This window comes from Simochromis diagramma, unplaced genomic scaffold (genome assembly GCF_900408965.1).
Source record: "Simochromis diagramma unplaced genomic scaffold, fSimDia1.1 OVJJ01000585.1, whole genome shotgun sequence".
Classification (NCBI taxonomy): Eukaryota; Metazoa; Chordata; class Actinopteri; order Cichliformes; family Cichlidae; genus Simochromis; species Simochromis diagramma.
In genome coordinates, this window is record NW_024387398.1 from 1077031 (window position 1) to 1096689 (window position 19659).

The window sequence follows — 19659 nt, forward strand, 5'->3', positions numbered from 1 at the left end:
CCGCACCGGTGATAGAGTTAAGCCGAGCGGTGAAACTGAAGTTGTGGGGAAGGTTGTGGATTGTCCCACGAACTGCAGTCTTTACCAAAGGCAACCGTATCCTAACTTTTGTACACGCATTGCGTCACGTCTACAAAGTCGGCTAGCTAGCGAACGTTTGCAGAATATTTCCTATTCACTATTATTGATTAGGTCACAGCACACTAAACTCGTCAGTGGATTACATCAGAAGTACGGAGAAATTCGTACGTAGGAATGCTGTTTTGAGGTATCCTTACTCCAGGTACCTGGCTCTGCAGCACAGCTGTAGGTGGCGGCAATGAGCAGCTTGTTTCAAATCGGTTTTTGAAACGAAGAAGAGAGAAACCAGAAGGAAGGACTGCTCTCTGTGTGATTGGCTGAGATGTGACCAATGGAAAGCTGACAGGATATTATCGCGTGTTCGCGAGCGCGCGCGCGTGTGTTTGGTAGTAGTGTGGATAGTGCAGCAGAATGTTAGGAAAAGTTTTGACTTCGCTGCTTCTTCTCGCTGTCTTCTTCTATGAACCCGCGGAGGCGCAGAAGAAGAAAGAGGTGATGTCTTCAGTGGTGTGTAGCCAAGGAAGTTGTTAAACTTTGGAGGGAGTTTTTCCAACTTCGTCAAAGTTGCACGTCGTCTGTTTCCGCATCATTCTTGGTAGCTAGCTTAAGCTAACAGCTGCTAGAAAGAGCTCAGTTACTCATTATCTAAAGTAGTTTTAGCAGTTACAGCAGTAGCTTAAATAACATGCTAATTTCATCAGACAGCATTAGTTTGATCACAGTTGTTAGCGCCGACTAACCCAACTACTGGTTGTAAACTTGACTGGGCGTTATTAAACCGGAAATGAATTAAACATTAATTACCTTTATTCTAACGCCTAAAGGGCGCGTTTAACTGAACGAAAATAAAATGCATAGACAATAGAAAGACGTTTGTTTTTGCTACTGGAGCTTTAGCAGTTGTGTTGGTGTCTTTGTGTGTGTGTAGACTCTGCTGTCAGAGAAGGTGACGCAGATGATGGAGTGGGCCTCCAAACGATCAGTCATCAAAATGAATGGAGATAAGTTTCGTCGTTTTGTCAAGGCTCCCCCTAGAAACTACTCAGTGGTCATCATGTTTACAGCACTGCAGCCACAGAGACAATGTGGAGTGTGCAGGTAACAAGTAGCAACAGGAAGAACATGCACTGCTTTTATTCCAGCTTGCATTTGCGACTTTAAAACATGTTTCCTTTTCAGGCAAGCTGATGAGGAGTTCCAGGTGCTGGCTAACTCCTGGCGTTTTTCTTCTGCCTTTACCAATAAAGTCTTTTTTGCGTCAGTCGACTTTGATGAAGGATCAGATGTATTTCAGATGGTGAGACATTTTATTCTGTTTTCATGCATTTAAAAACATCTCAGTCAGGCCAACTTGTGTATATATAATGAAGCAATCTCAGAGAAACTTTGTAATTTTATAATAATTTAATGCTGGCACTCATTTGGTTTAATGAAAACATGTTTTTTCTTCATAAAATCATGAATAAAATGAGTGGTTAGATCGCAGACTGCTTCAGTTATTTTAATATTATCACACTTTCGTTTTGTACAATACATTTGTCTAAACAAATTTAGTTGACTTAAAAATGTGTGCAGTGTTCAACCCCTGGGCTGTTTCCCTGTTGTGTTTGCATGTTCGCCCTGTACCTTTGTCTCTAGTAAAAGATGATAAATATTAGAACATATTTGATTACATTTAATCAGACATCCAAGAGGAGTCTAACTTGTTAAATCCCATCACTACACGTATCTAATCTTCTGATTCTCTCTGTATTTTCAGCTGAATATGAATTCTGCCCCAACATTCCTCCATTTCCCATCCAAAGGAAAACCTCGAAGGTCTGATACGTATGAGCTCCAGGTCCGAGGCTTCGCGGCTGAGCAGCTGGCTAGATGGGTGGCAGACAGAACTGATGTACAAGTAAGTGTCAAACGTTTCAATGAGATCAGTGAAGATGTTTGCAATAAAATGAATTCAGACTTCTAGTTAAAGCAAACAAACATATTCAAACACGGGCATGGTGAGAGCCTCTGGAGTCTACTCTCATGTTTGTGTGTTTCAGATCCGTGTCATTCGTCCTCCCAACTATGCAGGGCCTCTCCTGCTGGGATTCCTTCTGGCTGTGATTGGTGGACTTGCATATCTACGAAGACACAATTTAGAGTTTCTCTTCAACACAAATGTCTGGGCCTTCTCCGCACTGGTAAAAACTACCATCATATACACACACATGCTGAAATGCTTATTTGCTTTTTCTCTGGTGATCCAAGTTCAGAAAAAAAAGATCAAAATCTTCTGTCGTCCATCTCCACACCATGTCCAAACGCACGTCAGATAGCCTTATAGTGTTGTGAAATGTGACGGTACACATGGGTGTGCACATTACCTGTGGCTCAATACAAGTCACACCACAAACGAGACAGAAACAAAGTAGATCTGCTGTAGCAGGTGTAGTTCTCCTGTGGGCGCTTTCCTCCACAGTTACTGTAAGAACTGTATTCTACATTAGTGTGCAGAAGTCTTGACTTTGTTTTGCTTCCATAAAGCCAGACTTTCAGTTCGCCGAGCTGTCTTTTGTTTCAGGGTTTCTTTAGACACTGGCTGCTTTTTCAATCGTTTTTGGTTCAGTACTTGTACCTGACCGTTTTCAGAGGACTTAACACTGGCTTATGTATAAAAAAAAGGCATCTAGCTCAAAAGATTAACCTTTGTTGTGTCTACACAGACGAATGATCCAATAATCCCGGCACTTTGCTGCTACCAGCCTGTTGCAATAATACATTTCCCCCAAAAGATGACTCCCAAAGAGCTATTAGCCAAACACTTGGATATGTCAGCATCTTTTTCTAATTTCGTAGAACAAAATAATATTGTAAAAGTATACATTCATTACAATGACATAGGAGCAGGCACCGGTTTGTGGAAGGTGACGTGTTAAATACAGTGGCCAAGCTGTCATTGTATTTTACAGTGGGTGGAGGAATTTTGCCCCACCACAATCACATGACACCGCTTCCTTTTGGTGTGAAGGAGAGCCTGTTTGAGTTGGGTGACACTGCAACAAGAAGCCGGAGTCAGAAACAGATTTTTCCTTGTCTGTCCGGGCGCCCCGAGCGGAGCGATCAGCACTATTTTATCCAATAAAATCATCGTTCTCTTCCCAATCACATGCAGACATTTCACAACATAACACGCTCTACATGCCAATCAAGTCACAAACGTGTTTCTTAGTGACGCACGAACAGGAATCCAATCAGCACGTGTGCAGGGTAAAAAGGTTGATGTGGGGAGGACATGACTGTGTTTCAATAAGAAACCTGTTTGTGGAGGGATGTGCATGTGGTGCCTGTAACTGTGAACTGCTTAGTTTTAGGTGGGAAAAGAGAGACTGTGATTGCATTCAGTAGTGTTGGTTGCATGTCGTGTTCTGCTCTGACAGCTGATTGTGTGCCTCTGCAGTGTGAACATGGACCGTGAGTTTTAACATAAAACTCACTGTTGCAGCCAGCGACAGCACAAACTCGACCCTCCAGGCCTCCACGGTGCAGGTTTATACATGTAGTGTTTCAGGTCCAACAAGAAATACAAACATGCAAGTCACAACAATCTAAAGAGCCTAGAAATGTTAAAGAAAGAGACGGAGCTTCAACCATTCGAGTAATTCAAACAGTTGTTTAACACAGTGTGCTTCACTGACACGTGTGACTAAACACAGACCTGTAATACAAACGTATTTAGGAGCAGCATGTGAGTAAAAAGTCTGACATTAAGCAAACACAGTCTCCAGTTTTTCAATAAAAAGGGCAAAATAATTTCCAGGCACTGGGTATCATTAAAATTGTGACAGATGATTTTCATGACAGAGAACTGAACAAAATGCAGCTAACGTGCAAAGAAGGGCTTGATGTGTCCTGAAGATCACTCAAAGAGATCCCTCAAAGAGATCCCTCAAAGAGATCGCACAAAGAGATCGCACAAAGAGATCGCTCAAAGAGATCACTCAAAGAGATCCCTCAAAGAGATCGCACAAAGAGATCGCACAAAGAGATCGCTCAAAGAGATCGCACAAAGAGATCGCACAAAGAGATCGCACAAAGAGATCGCTCAAAGAGATCGCTCAAAGAGATCGCACAAAGAGATCGCTCAAAGAGATCGCTCAAAGAGATCGCTCAAAGAGATCGCTCAAAGAGATCGCTCAAAGAGATCGCACAAAGAGATCGCACAAAGAGATCGCACAAAGAGATCGCACAAAGAGATCGCTCAAAGAGATCGCACAAAGAGATCGCTCAAAGAGATCGCACAAAGAGATCGCACAAAGAGATCGCACAAAGAGATCGCACAAAGAGATCGCTCAAAGAGGCAAGACTTTTGCACAGTACTATACATGCATGTGATTCAGTGTAACTGCAGTACCTCGGATGAGCTGGGAAGGACCAACTGTCAGTTTAGTTCTGTACGTTTGATATATAATGATCATAAAACAAACTCTTTCTCCATAGATTTTGGAAACACTTGCCTGGAATAATCTGGAGACGGTGGAAACAACCGGAGAGATGTTTCCTTTTTGTTTTTTTTGTGATAAAATGTGTGAACAAGTGAACCTCTTACAGTCAAATGAGATGTTTTTGTTCACGTAAAACACCCAACAGCTCCGACGTCTTTGTGTTTTACGCATCTTATTTGTGTTTCAGTGCTTTGTCCTGGTCATGACCTCAGGCCAGATGTGGAACCACATCAGAGGACCACCTTATGCTCACAAAAACCCCAGCACAGGACAAGTTGTAAGACACACATACACTTCACTCATGTCACTAATATAACATGTTGGCTCCAACAGAGTTACTACAACTATTTAACAACGCACTTAACTGACGTGTGTCGCTGTAAGCTGACTGAAGCGGTCAGGAGATGACATCATCATGACCATGAATGTCATGCAGGTTACCGTGCTGAATGATTGGACGACACACGTCTTTAATGACTCGCGCTGAATTTATTTTGGATTTTCTTTATTCCACACATGGCCTCACACATATAGACTAGTCAGTAGAAATAAAGGAAGTATAAAGTTGTAGTGAATAATGATCACTAACGAGAAACGAATCCGTCTTAAAAGATTAAAAGTTGTGAGCCTGTGTGGAGAAAATCCCAAATAAATTCATATTTGTTAGAGAGCACGCAGTGATGGGTTATTAAAGGTGCGCGCTGGTCACCATGACACTCATGGCCACATTTACTGCATGTAATCTTTTGACCAGTCTAAGGAAATACATTGATTTGAAAAGTGAGAGATGTGACTGTGTGTTTTCAGAGTTACATCCACGGCAGCAGTCAGGCACAGTTCGTGGCAGAGACGCACATCGTCCTCCTCTTCAGTATCCTTCAGCTTTCTGCAGATGAACACTTGTGTGGCCGTGTCCACTAAACACACACACTCTGTCAGCTCAACAACCTTCCATGGATAACAACGGCTTCCCTCTGCACCAAACACACGATCTCCTTTTTAACATATTGGGCCATTTTTTAAAAATTCTGTTTTCTGCCACTTGTGCGGGGCCGGGTCACGCAGGCGGCAGCCTAAGCTGTGAGTCCAAGACCTCCCTCTCACAGCCACCTCCTGCAGCTTCTCCAGGGACACGCTGAGGTGTTCCCAGGCCAGATCTTGGGCATGTCCTGGGTCTGCCCCGGGGCCTCCCTCTGGTGGGACACAGGGGATTTCAGCCATGTCTCTTAGTTGTCTAACTTATGCATGTTTGACAGAATCACAGGCTGTGATCAGCACACCTGTCTCCACTGTTGAAATAACTTCACGGCCCACAGTGTAGCTGTGACACAAAGCACCTTTGTAGCTTTTTCATGTTTCTCAGTTTGATGTGCGACATTATTCTGAATTAGCACATCAAACTGTAAACACCACCTGTGTTATTCCAAAATCCAATACAGACACTTTTTGCCTCAAAAGTTTACACACAGCATTCTTCTTTCCAAAACCTCTCAAGCACCATTCGATTTTATTAAAAGTGTTGGTTTACAGCCATTTTCAAATCTGTCCGGAGGGATTCAGCCACGTTCAGATCTGGGCTCCTGCTCTGCTGCTCGAGAGTATTTTACAGAGTGGTCCTGAACCCACTCCTTGTCCTATTGGAAGCTCAGCCTACCCCCAGTCGGAGGTCCAGAGCGCTCTGGAGTTGGCTATCATCATCGTGTCTGTACGTACATCTTTCCTCGACCCTGACTGTCTCCCAGTTTCTGTTGCCAAAGTTTATCCCCACACGGTGATGCTGCCACCACCAGGCTCCATTGTAGGGATGGCACCGTCCAGGCGGTGCCCGTTTTCCTCCAGACATGACCTTTGGGATTCAGGCCAGGACTTCAGGCTCTGTTTAATCAGAGAACTATGTTCCCGGTCTGAGTGTCCTTCTGGTGGCTTTGGTCCAACTCCTGACAGGTTGTCCTGTGCCTTTCACCCAGGGGTGTCGCTACTAAGACCCTTCTGTCCCGATCAGTCAGCTTGGCCGGGCAGCCAGCTGTAGGAAGAGTCCTTGTGGTTCCAGGTTCTTCCATTTACTGATGATGGAGACAACGTCGCTCATTAAGACCTTCAGTGCTGTAGAAATGTTTCTGTACACTCACCCAGAGCTAAGCCTCACTACTGTCTACAGACCACTGCTTGGACTTGGTGCATGTCAGAGTGTGTGCCTTTACCACAGCTGGGCCTCAGTCACATAGTAAAGCAGCAGAAACAGGACACGCTGCTTAACTTTGACTTTCATGGCAAATAAATATTTTTGTACATGTGATCGTTTTGGGTTTTTAATTTTGCATAAATTTGCAAGAATTTCCAGCAGACTTTCTTCACTTGGTCATTTTGGGCCACTGTGTGCAGAAGCTTTTTCAGGGATGAGCTCTGTGTGCAGCAGTGCTGTGTCAGCTGCAGGAAGCCAAAATGCAGCACAATGATTCCATTAAATGTTAGTGTTGATTCATATCTGAGTATATTTTTTAAATTGATTACATTTTTCCCCTGGAGGGGTACACAGAGAACAGCTGGGCCCTGTCCCAGTGGCTCAGGCCTTTGTACCTGCTCAGTTTCCTGGCAGTCTTGGTTCTCGTAGCCTTGTCTGTGTTTATTTCTGGGGTGAATGGTGGTAATAAAGTAAAAGCTTAGCTGTGAGTAGATGGATGCTATGAACTCGTTCAACCCTTGACCCAGCTGTCAGATGCGGCTGTTACCATGGGAATAGTTCTACTGTGTGAAGCTGCTACTTCAGACATGGATATTGGAAAGAGAAAGAGTACGTGTACACACACACACACACACACACACACACACACACACACACACACACAGATTGTGTCTTCGGGTTGTCTAAGATCATTTTCCAACAGAGAGCAACAAGAACATCTCAGTTGTACGTGCATTCCTGTGTATGATCCAAGTTCTTCTGACCTCAGAGCATCTGTGTACGAATATAGAAAACACAAACACTCCACAGTTTCCAGATAATAACTTTGTCTAACCTAACCTTCTCTAAACCAGTCAGTAAATCATCGTCCCTGAGTTTGTTTACTTGTCTGCATCATGCATAAGGAGGTATAATCGCAGAACCCTGCGTGTCAGTTATGTGTGTTGCAGGTATCGGTCTAGTTATGCTGTTCTTCAGTTGGTTGCTGTCGATCTTCAGAGCCAAGTACCATGGATATCCATACAGGTGTGAACATGTTAATGTTGGATTCTCCTGTTTAATCGACTGCGACCGGCTCAGATGGTGCTTTGTGTCGTATGGACTGAAAGTTGTCTCGTCTCTGTTGCAGCTTCCTGATGAGTTAGTGCTGATCAGCTCCTCCAGAGTCAGAGCAAGTATAAGTCAGAGGACAGACGTGCTGCAGGGTGCTGTCCACAGCATCTTTGATGAAAAACTGTCTGCCAAGCCATGATTTGTCCTCTGATCTGTTTAATAAAGTCAGTACATCATATACATACGGTGCCTTTTACAATATCACAAGTGGTTCCTTTACAACAACAGAGCTCTGATCGCTGCTGTGCAACATGAACAGTCGTGTACCAAAAGGTGTCTTCTTGGTCTGAACTTGGGCCAAATTGTTTGATTTGTGATTCATTTCTAACCTGCAGACTGTGTTTTTGTCTTAAAGTGCAGACATGAGTCAGGACTGTTTAGTTCTTGTTGCTGAGACCTCAGCAGACATTACAGTCTGTTGTTGCTGTGACTCTTAGGATCCAGCAGCAGTACTCTGTGTGCTATTTGTACTAAAAAGGTTTTGTTAAAACATCAGTTGAGACATATATGGATCTGTTGGTGCACTTAACGTTTCTTTTTTATGTACAAATGCTTCCCTCCTTTAGTAATACTCTGCTTGGTTTTTACTGAGTTTGTACACTTGTGTTGCAGTTAGGCAAACAGTCAACAGAGAGCATAGTTTTGATTTTAAACCCACATTTAAATTTAAATGTGATATTTGATTTATTTGCCGGAGTAACTGTTAAAGTTAGCTCTGTTTCTGGAACAGAAACGCTTCCTGTGTTTGGGGTTAACAAACTAAACCTGTTGTCGGCATCACGGCCCTCACATGTAAAATATGATCTGTAGAAACAAAAGTTACTTTCATTACATGGCTCAGTAAAATCCCATAATCAGTAATCATTGGTGTCTTATTATTGTGATCACGGCCCTTTTGTTTTTAAATGGAAAATGTCAGATTGATGAAAATATGTTTGTACTTTGTTGTCAAGCTAACTGTTCATACTTCTTTCCAAATGGGCCTTATCTGCAGAGCATGATGGGACTCATGTGTCTTCATGTGTGTGTACATGAGGACTGGGAGAAGGTTGCATTTTGTGTGTTGTGTTTTAAATGTGTGTTATCAAGTTCAACAAAGAGGGAATATTTGATCAGAGCTGACTGTTGCTGATATTAAAGTGTCGTAACTGAGGATCAGTGTGTGTCATAGACACTTTGTGTGTGTGTGTGTGGGGGGGGGTCATCAGACTTTACTGAAACTACCTGAGTCAGTCTGAAAGTGTTACTGGTTTAGTTTCTCAGATATGGATTAAGAGGCACATTTCTGCTGCAGTCAAACGTAACACATGATTTCTGGTATTTTTACTGTATAATTCCACATATCGCTTCAGAAAACAGATGTCAGTGTGACACTTTAATATTTTCATAGTCATATCAATAAGGCGCCTACACAGAGAAACCTTATGAACACTATCTCGGTTGGCTGCTCCCTCTAAACATATCATACATTATTAGTACTGTATGCTGCTCAGTAACATTCAACATTTATTATTTACCATTTCCAGTTCTGTAATTTTTAGTTAAAATAAATAATAAAAAGTCTTAATAAAAATCTAATCAGCTATGACAGTTAAGTGGACAAAGTATAACAAAAGGTCCAGTTGGGGAAATAAATCTGTTTCTTGGCCTTTACACAGTAATTGCTACAGTGCTGAACAGGACAGACAAAATACAAAAAACATTAATAATTAATTAATATTATGCTATTATATTATTTTATAATAGCTTTTTTTCCACCCTTCGGGTCAGATTATGAGCAGTTAATAGAGAGACTGTAGTATATTTTTATTTCGTGTATCTAAGTCTTACGTGTTATTTTAACGTTTGCCTGCAGGAGGCGGTAATACTCAACTACACTAAGCCTCAAAAACAGAAGAAGAAGAAGGAACCCGGAAAATATTGCAAGATGGCGGAATCGGAGAACAGCAACAGTGTTAGACAGCCATTAAATGTGGACGCAGAACCTCTTAAATTATCAGAGTTGTTAGATCGTGGTTGGAAAATATTCGAGGAGGTCGACAGCACAAACGAGCCTCTTGGCTCAAACAGTATTCAGGTGAAAGTTAAGCGCGGGGTTCAAATGTTAGAGGAAGCCTCCCGGATGGTCGCTCAGCTCGACTTGTTTAGTCGCAACGAAGAGCTCGAGGAGATCGCCACGGCAGACCTGAAGTACCTGCTGCTGCCCGCTTTGTTAGGAGCTCTGACCATGAAGCAGACCACCCGGGACAAACGGTTGGAAATAGTCCAGACGGCCCGCGCTTACTTTATGGATTTTTTAAGGAGATGTGAAGAGTATAAGGTGTCACAGTTTAAACTGCCAGACTCCACGGGTGAAAAAGCACGGCCTGGGTCAGAAGATGGAAACGCTAAAGCTAATGTAAGTACCTAACTAAGAGCAAATAAATAGCAAATGAGCTAACCCTCCGGCTGTGTTCATAAACACTACCCACTCAGCTTGGTCGTGGTCAGAACTGGTCAGCAGCAGATGGGTGGGCTTGTTTCTCACTAACATCCGTTCTTGTCATGAGCGTTTCCTGTATCCTCAGTGGGTTTTCGTGTAGAATTGAAAGTACACTCTGGGATAAGTAATTGATTATTAAGCGTTTATTATTTTTGTGCTGGGATTCTGTTCATCTGGACGTTTTCAGTGGGAGAAACGTTTCGTCATCATCCAGGTGACGTCTTCAGTCTCAGCTGACTGCAGGTCTCCAACCTTACATTTGCATAATTACTGAATCCAGCCCACCGGAGTGGGCTTAGAAAAAAGTCGCGCTCAGTGTATCAGTTAGATCACATCATCCTAATTTCGAAATGCAAAAGCATTTTTAATCAAATAAGTACAGCCTCGTTTAATTTAAGCACCACTGCAGCTGATTGTATATCAGTGATTAAGTTTCAGTGATTTTTATGCGTCGTTACTTTGTGTGAATCCAGGAACATCCTTCATTGGTAGCTTTCAGAGGACTCCCAGTCCCGTGCCTGATCTCCACAGGACAAAGTGTGCTTCATTCTATGATTGTGCCAACCAAAGCCAGTTTTCTTCTGAGGAGTTCTCTCCTCACTGTGTGGAGTTTGCATGTTCTCCCCTGGTTTGTGTGGGTTCTCCCCGGGTACTCCAGCTGAACACTGGGTCAGGTGGCTACTTTGAAGAGTCAGAGGTTTAGGATATATTTTGGTCTATAAACTGATTCCATGATTGCTTTTTTAACTCCAGGTGCTTATTTGTACCATGGTTTAATTTCAGAGTGCAATGAGACATCAAACTGCATCATTCTCAATAGAAAACTGCAAAATTGTGGTGTTTTCAAACTTTTGACCTGTAGTGTATTTCAAAGTGTAAAGACTGTCTCCAGGTGGAAACCAGACGGACCAGATTGTTCTGTAAATATATTTATATTTTCACACATTTTTGACGTTTACAAGTTCTATTTGCATTTCAAGCCACACTGAACACTATGGTGAGAGAGGAGAAATGTTTCTTTGTTTTTAGTTTGTCTACAAAATTGACATTAAAGAAAAGCTGTTGGAGTGAAATCCTCGAGCTGCTGTTCACTTCATGTTAGCGACCAATGAGTTGAGGTAAACAACAATTGAACTGATTGGATCAGCCATAAACTGTGTTGTTGGTCTTTGATCTAAATCACTGGTACATCCCTAATCACCTGTGCCTTTGTTTCTGAATGAACTAACACAGCACATTGAACACATGTACTTTGAACAAGCTGCAGTGTTCATATAACAACAGGTTCTTTCTGTTAACTGCACTGCTAATGAAGGCTGTAAGTCTGGGTTTATTTATGTCACATAAGTCAGTCACAGAAAAGTGTCCGATGGGAACATGTCACCAAGCTCCACAGATTTAAGTCACACAACCAGAAAGTGATGCTTTCTTTAGTGTGTTTACATGAAAGCTTCTAAATAACAGAGTTCACCTGTGTGTGATTTGGAGGATGTGTCAATAATGAATCGGTGACGTGTGCTTTTTGTTTCAGTCTTTCCCCGGCCCGACCAACCTGGTTGCTATGGCAGCACAGAGACAAGCTAAAATTGAGCGGTACCGTCAGAAGAAGGAGCTTGAGGCCAAACTGTCTGATGTTCGGAGAGCTGTGGAGAGCGGACAAGCTGATGATGAAGTCACCAGAGATTTTTACCTCCTGAATGTCCGAAGATGGGTCGCTGTGTGTTTGGAGGACACAGAGAGCATTGACCAAGAGGTGGAGATACTCAAAAAGATGGATATGTTTAAGGAGAATGCTCCCAAGCAACCCACTCACCCACCCAGGCCCCCCATGAAACCCTTCATCCTCACCAAGGATGCTGTGCAGGTGAGCTGGTTTGTTGTTGTAGGACTGATTAAGGTGCATGCAGTCACAAGGTTGCACGTGCAGCCTGGACTCTCATAATCAGCCTTTATTGTAATTTCCTAAAGTGGTCTGCTCGTTAGTCATCTGTGAGGATGATGCGTCACACAGCTTCAGTGATGTTCAGGGTCTGGGGAGGCCAGTCCATGTCTCATACTGTTGTAACAGTGTCAGCGTGATACGGTTCTTTTTCCCAGTAATGACCCACACGGATCAAAGCAAAGCTCCAACATGCACAAACATTTGACCTCACAACATGTAATGAATTGGCACAAATGTCTTTGATATGCTGCTTGGTGTTCGTGAGAACGCCGTGAGAATCAATAAGTAATATTGATAATGGAATCTGAATCACTGAATTCTTATCAGTTCCCATCCCGACTCCATGTGACTGTAATCCACTGTGACACGTCTCAGTTCATCTGCCCCCTGTTCATGTTTCATTGCTGCACTGACAACATTATTGATGAGCAATAAGAAATAATCAAAAGAGTTCAGAATGGTCATTTTTCATTGGCCTGTGGAACGTTATGTTAATGCAGTTTTATTAATATGATGCAGTGCTCCCTCGCTATAACGCGCTTCACCTGTGGCGGTCTCACTGTTTCACTGATTTTTTTTTTTTTTTTTGTGTGTGAAATTTCTTTTTCTTTTTGAAACGGCGTATTGTGTCCTGCGTCCTGATTGGCTACGTTCAGCTTGTCACATTTACATAAATCTTCGATCTCTAGCAGCGTGACTCTGAAGTGCTGGACTGTATGTTTGTACGTTTTCTCCCCAACAAACAACAGTGTCGATGACACGTCGTCACCTGCAGGTTCCTTTGGTTTCATTCTGTAATGCTGGACTTATTTTGAACTTTCAGAGTTTAAACGAGAGAAAAGTGTGAAAATGTTCCTGCCTGTCTGAGAAAAGAGTATAAAGTGTGTAGTGAGGGCTTTACAGCCTTAAAGCATCTATAGTAATTGTAAAAAATAAAGTTGGCTACTTTGCAGATTTCACTTATCGCAGGTTATTCCCGCGATACGCGAGGCCGCTGTGTTTCATTTCACTAATGTTACAAATCCTTGGAGACAGGCTGGTAGACCTCAGCCTGCTCTGTGGAGGAATCACAGCAACAAGGTGGGACGGCTGCCACCAGCATTCAGCAAGCTACCTAATTTAAACATGGTATCAAACTACGATAACAGTTCATCTGTCTGTTTTATGTAGCATCTGAAGCTTTACTGTGAAAGTTTGAATTATGCCTTCTGTTTGGATCAGGCGTGTCAAACTCACGGCGCAGTTATGTCACAGGCCTGTCAGTATGTGGGACTGAATCTTCAGCCCTGCTGAGGATCCATGCAGGCATGGATGCTCTTTATTTTGATGGACACACCATGCAGCCAATTACACGCAGAGACTGGGATCATACCATTAGTGAAAGAAGGAAGGGGGGCATTGTGAAGACAGCAGGTGTAGTGGTGCAGGTCAGGTGGACAGAGAGACGGGAGATGGATTTAAACGGTGACGGGATCAAGTGAAAATGCAAAATGAGCAGCACCTGGCTGCATTTCAGTGACGCTGCAAAGCTGAGTGCAGAATGTGTAAAATTAGGAGCTGAAAGGATCCCGTTTTTATTTTTGAGCCATTTTTTCACTGCGGAGGACAAAAAGGTTTCAAACTTGTCCAGGCCTTAAACCTCACCTGTTCTCCCCAGTGGAAGTCAATCTATAAAGATGAGGCTTTTATGGAAACACTGAATACAAACTTGTTACAGTTCAGTGTTGAACATTACATCAAACAGAAATGTGTGCATGTACTACACAGACTCAGTGTCGCAATGAGTCTCACAGGTCTGAGTGTGCTTTATCATTCCTGTGGTGCTGATCACCACAAACAAGCAGAACGTTTCAGTGTTTCCTACTGATAAAAACCCTCCTTTATGGCCACTCACACTACACAAAGTCATGACGCATTAGACGATTAAATGACATAAAAGTCTGGGTGGTTTTCTATAGAAAGTTATGTTTTTTTACAGCTACAGTTAAAAAAACCTGAAATCTGAAATTGACCATGAAAAGCATAAAAGTGTTAATATCTGAAGTCGGCTGTGATATGTGGATCCACTGACTCATCACTGTGTCAGCAGACTGAACCAAAAACATTCAACCAAATACTGGAAATTTAATTTCAGTCTGCTTAAAAATAAGAATTACTGTCATAAATGTAGCTGCTAGTCCCAGAGCTCAGTGCCTCTGAACACTGACATTTACACTGGAAGCGGATGAAACATTGGTTGGGTTACAATTTTTAACAGAGCTCAACTGAATAGCTTGAACCGCTGATTAGCTGAAGTTTTCAGCAAGTGCTGTACTTGAAATCTGACGAGGGATCAAAAACGTAACAAATGTCAGTCTGCTCTTTGTACTTGAACATCACGCCACTCAAAAACATAAAACTGAAGGTACATTTTTGAATGTCTTCATTTAACAAGCTCATATCAGATCGGTCATTGTTTAAAAAAATCTGAGTCACTTTGTTCCGATTTGCTTGAACGTGGATCGATGTCTTTAAATCCACGTGTTCACTTTGCACACAGGCTAAGGTGTTCGGGGCCGGTTATCCCAGTCTTCCTACCATGACAGTTGATGACTGGTATGAGCAGCACAAGAAACGCGGCGTCCTGCCTGACCAGGGTGTACCCAGGAAGCCCACTGCGGAGGATCACGGGGATCCGAGCGAGACGGACGAAGAAGAAAAAGAGAAGAAGGTTGAAAACGATGACGACGAATCTCTGCTAAAGGCCAGAAACTGGGATGACTGGAAAGACACTCACCGCAGAGGTTATGGGAACCGCCAGAATATGGGCTAGCTCATGTGTTCAACCGGGCTTGTCTCTCGCTTCATTTCTATACTAAATGAAGAAAAACACCACCGCATCAATAAATATGTACATTCATTACTTTGGCTGCAGGTTAGTTGGTCTGGAGATGAACACTACTGCTGATTAACTCATGTTACAACCGTTCTGTTGATTGGATCACATTCTCCTATGTACCGTCGTGGTTTCCATTTACAATAAAAATACACAATTTGGCTGGAACCTTGAAACCATCGTGCTTATCCCTGTTGTTATGTCATGGGGAGTGTGACTCCTCGTTTCCCCGAGGCTTAGGAATGACCTATCAAACAGCTCTGAAAGAGTTGGTGATCTCTGACACTTCATTGTCTCTGGTCTGCCTGTGACCTGGAAATCTGTCTCCGTGCATCATCTGCTCAGTTCCCACAGCTGCGTACTGGAAGCGTTTTGCTCACACACTGATTTGAAGATGATGGCTGGTCTCTGTTTGATTTTATATATAAAGACAGCAATAACAACCTTGTCCTACAACATCACGACATATCTGTTTAACAAAAGCTATGTCCATGCTTACTGCTCCCACAGGAATGAAAAATAATAATAATGGTAAATGGCCTGCATTTGTATAGCACTTTACTCAGTCCCTAAGGACCCCAAAGCGCTTCACACTACATTCACACATTCACACACTGGTGATGGTAAGCTACATTGTAGCCACAGCTGCCCTGGGGCGCACTGACTGTATTTATAAAGCACACTTAAAAACCAAGGGTATGCCAAGGTGCTTAATGAGTAACCGAGAGAATAGGAGGAGGATAATAGAAATAGGACCAAAGTAAGTAGTAGGTATGCAAGCAGGTAGCTGTCACTGATACATAGGAAAGCAGCAGATACAGAACAAACAAGGAATTAAATGAGCATAAAAGTGCATGATATAAAATCATAAGTGAAGTGTTAACTAGAGGGAAAGGCAAGATTGGATAAGTGGGTTTTTAGTCGTGATTTAAACGGTGCTACAGATGCGCGGATATCAAGAGGACCGGGGCAGCCAGAGCAAACGGCCACCCCGAGACTTCGGCCGACATCTGGGTTGGTCAGTAAAAAACAGGTCGCAGCCAGGTGGGGCTGACGACACTCACTGATATCCTCCATGTGCGTTTTTTGCGGTTGGTGTTGATACAGCGGCAAGGAGAAAAACAGCAGCGGTCTTAATGAAGCGACCGCTGCTGCTGCCCGTTTCTGGGTTATACGAGCATTTTCAAACAATCTGAAGTCCACCGGATGTTCGGATCGTTTTCTCTCTTACATAAATGGCTGTGCACGAGTCGCCTGACGCACAGATCACGTGAGTCTCCCAGACTCCCACAAACGTAAGCCAGCATCTCCCTCTGTGTCTCTGGGCTGTACTGGAATCTCATCATCACCATGGCGGTAAAGACACGACTGCACACTCGGCACAGCTGCGGTGTCCGGGGCGCAGTGCGCAGATACAGAAACCGAGATGTGCACGAGATGTGTCGCGCGACACTGCAACCATAGCGGGGCTATATCAGTGCCATTTCTTAAATGTGCAAAATCTGTAACATAATGTTTGGAGTTTAGTCTGTTACTGTTGCTATTTTTACCATTTCTTCTTGGAGCAACTGTAACCCACATTATTTCCTTAGGGATTAATAAAGTATTCTGATTCTGATTGTTTCAGGATGACCTGCCATTATCCAATCACACATCTGCTTACCTCCATCTGTTGCTCGTTTCTCCTCCTCTTCTTTTCTCTTTTTTCTAAACTGAGCACCTGATGGCTTTGAACTTTTCTTGTCCATCCTGGTTTTAATTTTGCACTCCAGTATGAACGATCATCCCCCAAATCGAGGATCACCACAACATGATCTAACAGACCTACACCTTAGTTCACAGATTCACTTTGTTTATTCCTGGGATTTCACACAACCCAGGATTCAAATCATGAATACATAATGGGCTTGGATTTACAACATTATGAATGAAATGTGCTCTACTTGGAAGCAGCAGGTCTTCCTCCCCTTTCGACGGGTTGTGTATGAGACTTTAAATCATCAAATAAATATAAATTTTAAATTGTTATTGATCCCTTTACCCCGAGTCCTAAAGTGTATATTTATTTTCTTACTCTTCTTATATATACTGTTGGTTTACTTGCACTGCTGTAACTGGAGCCTCGTCGTCTCGTCTCTCTATATCCTGGACTGCATGGAGCGGAGATGACAATAAAGTTTACTTTGACTTCAGCAGCGAGCATGCGCACCGAAGGCTCTCGCGCTCACTTTTCGCTTATAGAATTTCGAAAAAGACATCGGTGCAAATTATAAGTCTGTATCATGATGTCTGGTGTTTTCGTGTTTGTATTTATTTTTCTTTTATTTTGCGAGTTGGTTATTAGACGCTGCCCCAGCCGGTCAGAGAATCCCCCGCCGCCCCGCCCTCTCCTCCCTGAGCCGCAAGCAGCAGGCGCACCTCGCAAACGGAGGGCGCCCTTACTCCCAGCAAATGGGCGATAGAAAACCGATCGGTGCCTATGCCATCCCCGCTATGCGCTGGCATGACGTCGGGGCAGCATGAGTGCGAGTAAATGGGCGTAATGCCGCCCCCCACCACGATGCCGCCCCGGGCAAGCGCCCGTGTCGCCCTTATCAGAAACCGCTACTGGCTGCTGACATAATGTGGATCCGAAGGTCCACAATTGGCCTACCTGGGGTTGAAAGTCTCGATAAATGCAGAGCGTTTCGGCGGGTACACCGGCTTCCGCGAGTGTGCCGCTTATTTTGAGCGATGAAAAAATAATAAAATATAATTTTATTTTTAGATTTCAATATCACAATAATCTTCCAATTTAGAACTACAAGTTAAAAAAGAACTAACATAAATAAATTACACTTCAGCTAAATACTTCTAATTTATTTCCCCAAACCACGCGGAGCCGCAGCTTGCTGACCCCTGATCTAACGTAGGTGTTTTTGTTCAGTTATCCGTGAGACCGGGCAGCACGGTGCAGTGATTAGCTCTCTTGTCTCACAGCAGGTGCTGAGTTCAACTGCACCACCTGATCGGGCCTGTGGGGGGTTTGCATGTTCGCCCCGTGTTTGCGTGGGTTCTCCCGCTTCCTCTCACAGTTTTTTTTATTTTTTTATTTATTTAACCTTTATTTTACCAGGAAAAGTCCCATTGAGATTAAAAACCTCTTTTTCAAGGGAGTCCTGGCCAAGAGGCGACAACATGTTAAAATTACAAAGTTACATACATGTTATAAATAACAATTACATTTTATAAAACATTTTTCTCTGGCTCTCTCAATTTGGACTTAAAAGCATTTAATGAAATAAGATCTGTTTAAGGTCCATATGCAGTTAGCGGTGTTAGGTTAATCTAAATTGCCCATAGGTGTGAATGTGAATGGTTGTCTGTGTCGGGCTGGTGACCTGTCCAGGGTGTAAACCACGCCCCCTTTGCTTGACGCACAGATGTGTAAAATCACTAATCGTTGGTGATGAGCAGATGAAGCCTCATAAAGCCTTGAAGCTTTCCATTCAGTTGCTTCAAACAAAGGCTCATTTCTCGAGCTTCATGTGCGCACAAAGCCCCCTGCTGGTCAAAGTCTTTATTGTCGTTTCAATTGTCTGTGATTGCCTCTTGCAACAGTGTAGGCATGGAATGGAAATACAAACACCTTAATTTGATTTTGTGTGGTGAATTCATTCATCTAATGTGTTTTTGATGAACATGTGGATAATGGTAATAAAGCTCTATCAGTGTTAGAATGCATGGCAATAGGATTTCAGTCAATGTTTGATTAAATGTAATAATGAAATGTTAAAACTGTTCCAGTGGTTTCAAAAGACAGTGACTGTGCGTATGAGTACTGGGGTGATGGTAACTTTATTCATTTTATTAAGAAATAAATATTTTTCTCGCCGTGCTTGGACTCAGTTGATTGATGTTTTTAGAAATAACCTTTCTGGCTCTGGAGAAAACCCTTGCACATGGTGCCAGGAGGCAGGGTTAAACAGGTTAGTTGTATTGCTACACTTGAGAAGGTTCCTCCACCTAACAAATCCCACTTTAAGCCTCGGTGCCACCGCTGCCATCAAAACATTCACAGCATAATCAGTTGTGCAATCTAATAAAACAGCAAGCAGAGCAGGTGCAGGCTCAGCCAGCATTTTCAGATTTGCATCTCTGAGGATTTCTGGATGTGATATATTTAACCAGTTGTTGTGCCAACAGCACCTTCAGTTTTCATTAGTATTTGACTCCTCCCATAGATATTTATTTGTTTGTATTTTATTTGTATTTTTTGTATTTCCTTCTGATATCTGTACCTGAGCTGAGGTAACGCAAAAATTTCCCCGTCGTGGGATCAATAAAGTCTTAATTTATATTGACAGTTGACACTGTCACACACTCCTGACACCTTTTAATTCTGCTGCTTTTTGTTCTTAGTAATATATCTGAATATACTTGAATCAAGATATAGGCCTGTGTTCCTGAACTCACAGTACACACACTACTAACATGTGATTTATAAAATATGATCCTGGA

At 42.8% G+C, this 19659-nt stretch overlaps 2 protein-coding genes across 3 annotated transcripts; both read left to right on the forward strand.

The window, feature by feature from the left end:
• The first annotated feature begins 274 nt into the window (after nt 1-274).
• LOC120720445 (magnesium transporter protein 1-like) lies at nt 275-9013 on the forward strand. Of its 2 annotated transcripts, none has more exons than XM_040010135.1 (10): nt 275-588; nt 1010-1179; nt 1261-1378; nt 1841-1981; nt 2124-2264; nt 4753-4842; nt 5373-5436; nt 7282-7356; nt 7683-7773; nt 7877-9013. In XM_040010135.1, exons 1-10 carry the CDS (start codon nt 493-495, stop codon nt 7890-7892), a joined length of 1002 nt encoding a protein of 333 aa, XP_039866069.1. In that variant the 5' UTR covers nt 275-492; the 3' UTR covers nt 7893-9013. The 2 variants fall into 2 exon arrangements, with proteins under 2 accessions (XP_039866069.1, XP_039866070.1); XM_040010136.1 differs by having other exon boundaries at nt 285-573.
• Nucleotides 9014-9616: 603 nt separating this feature from the next.
• Nucleotides 9617-15335, forward strand: igbp1 (immunoglobulin (CD79A) binding protein 1). Its single transcript, XM_040010133.1, has 3 exons — nt 9617-10258; nt 11874-12206; nt 14824-15335. Exons 1-3 carry the CDS (start codon nt 9788-9790, stop codon nt 15094-15096), a joined length of 1077 nt encoding a protein of 358 aa, XP_039866067.1. The 5' UTR covers nt 9617-9787; the 3' UTR covers nt 15097-15335.
• The last annotated feature ends 4324 nt before the right edge of the window (nt 15336-19659 follow it).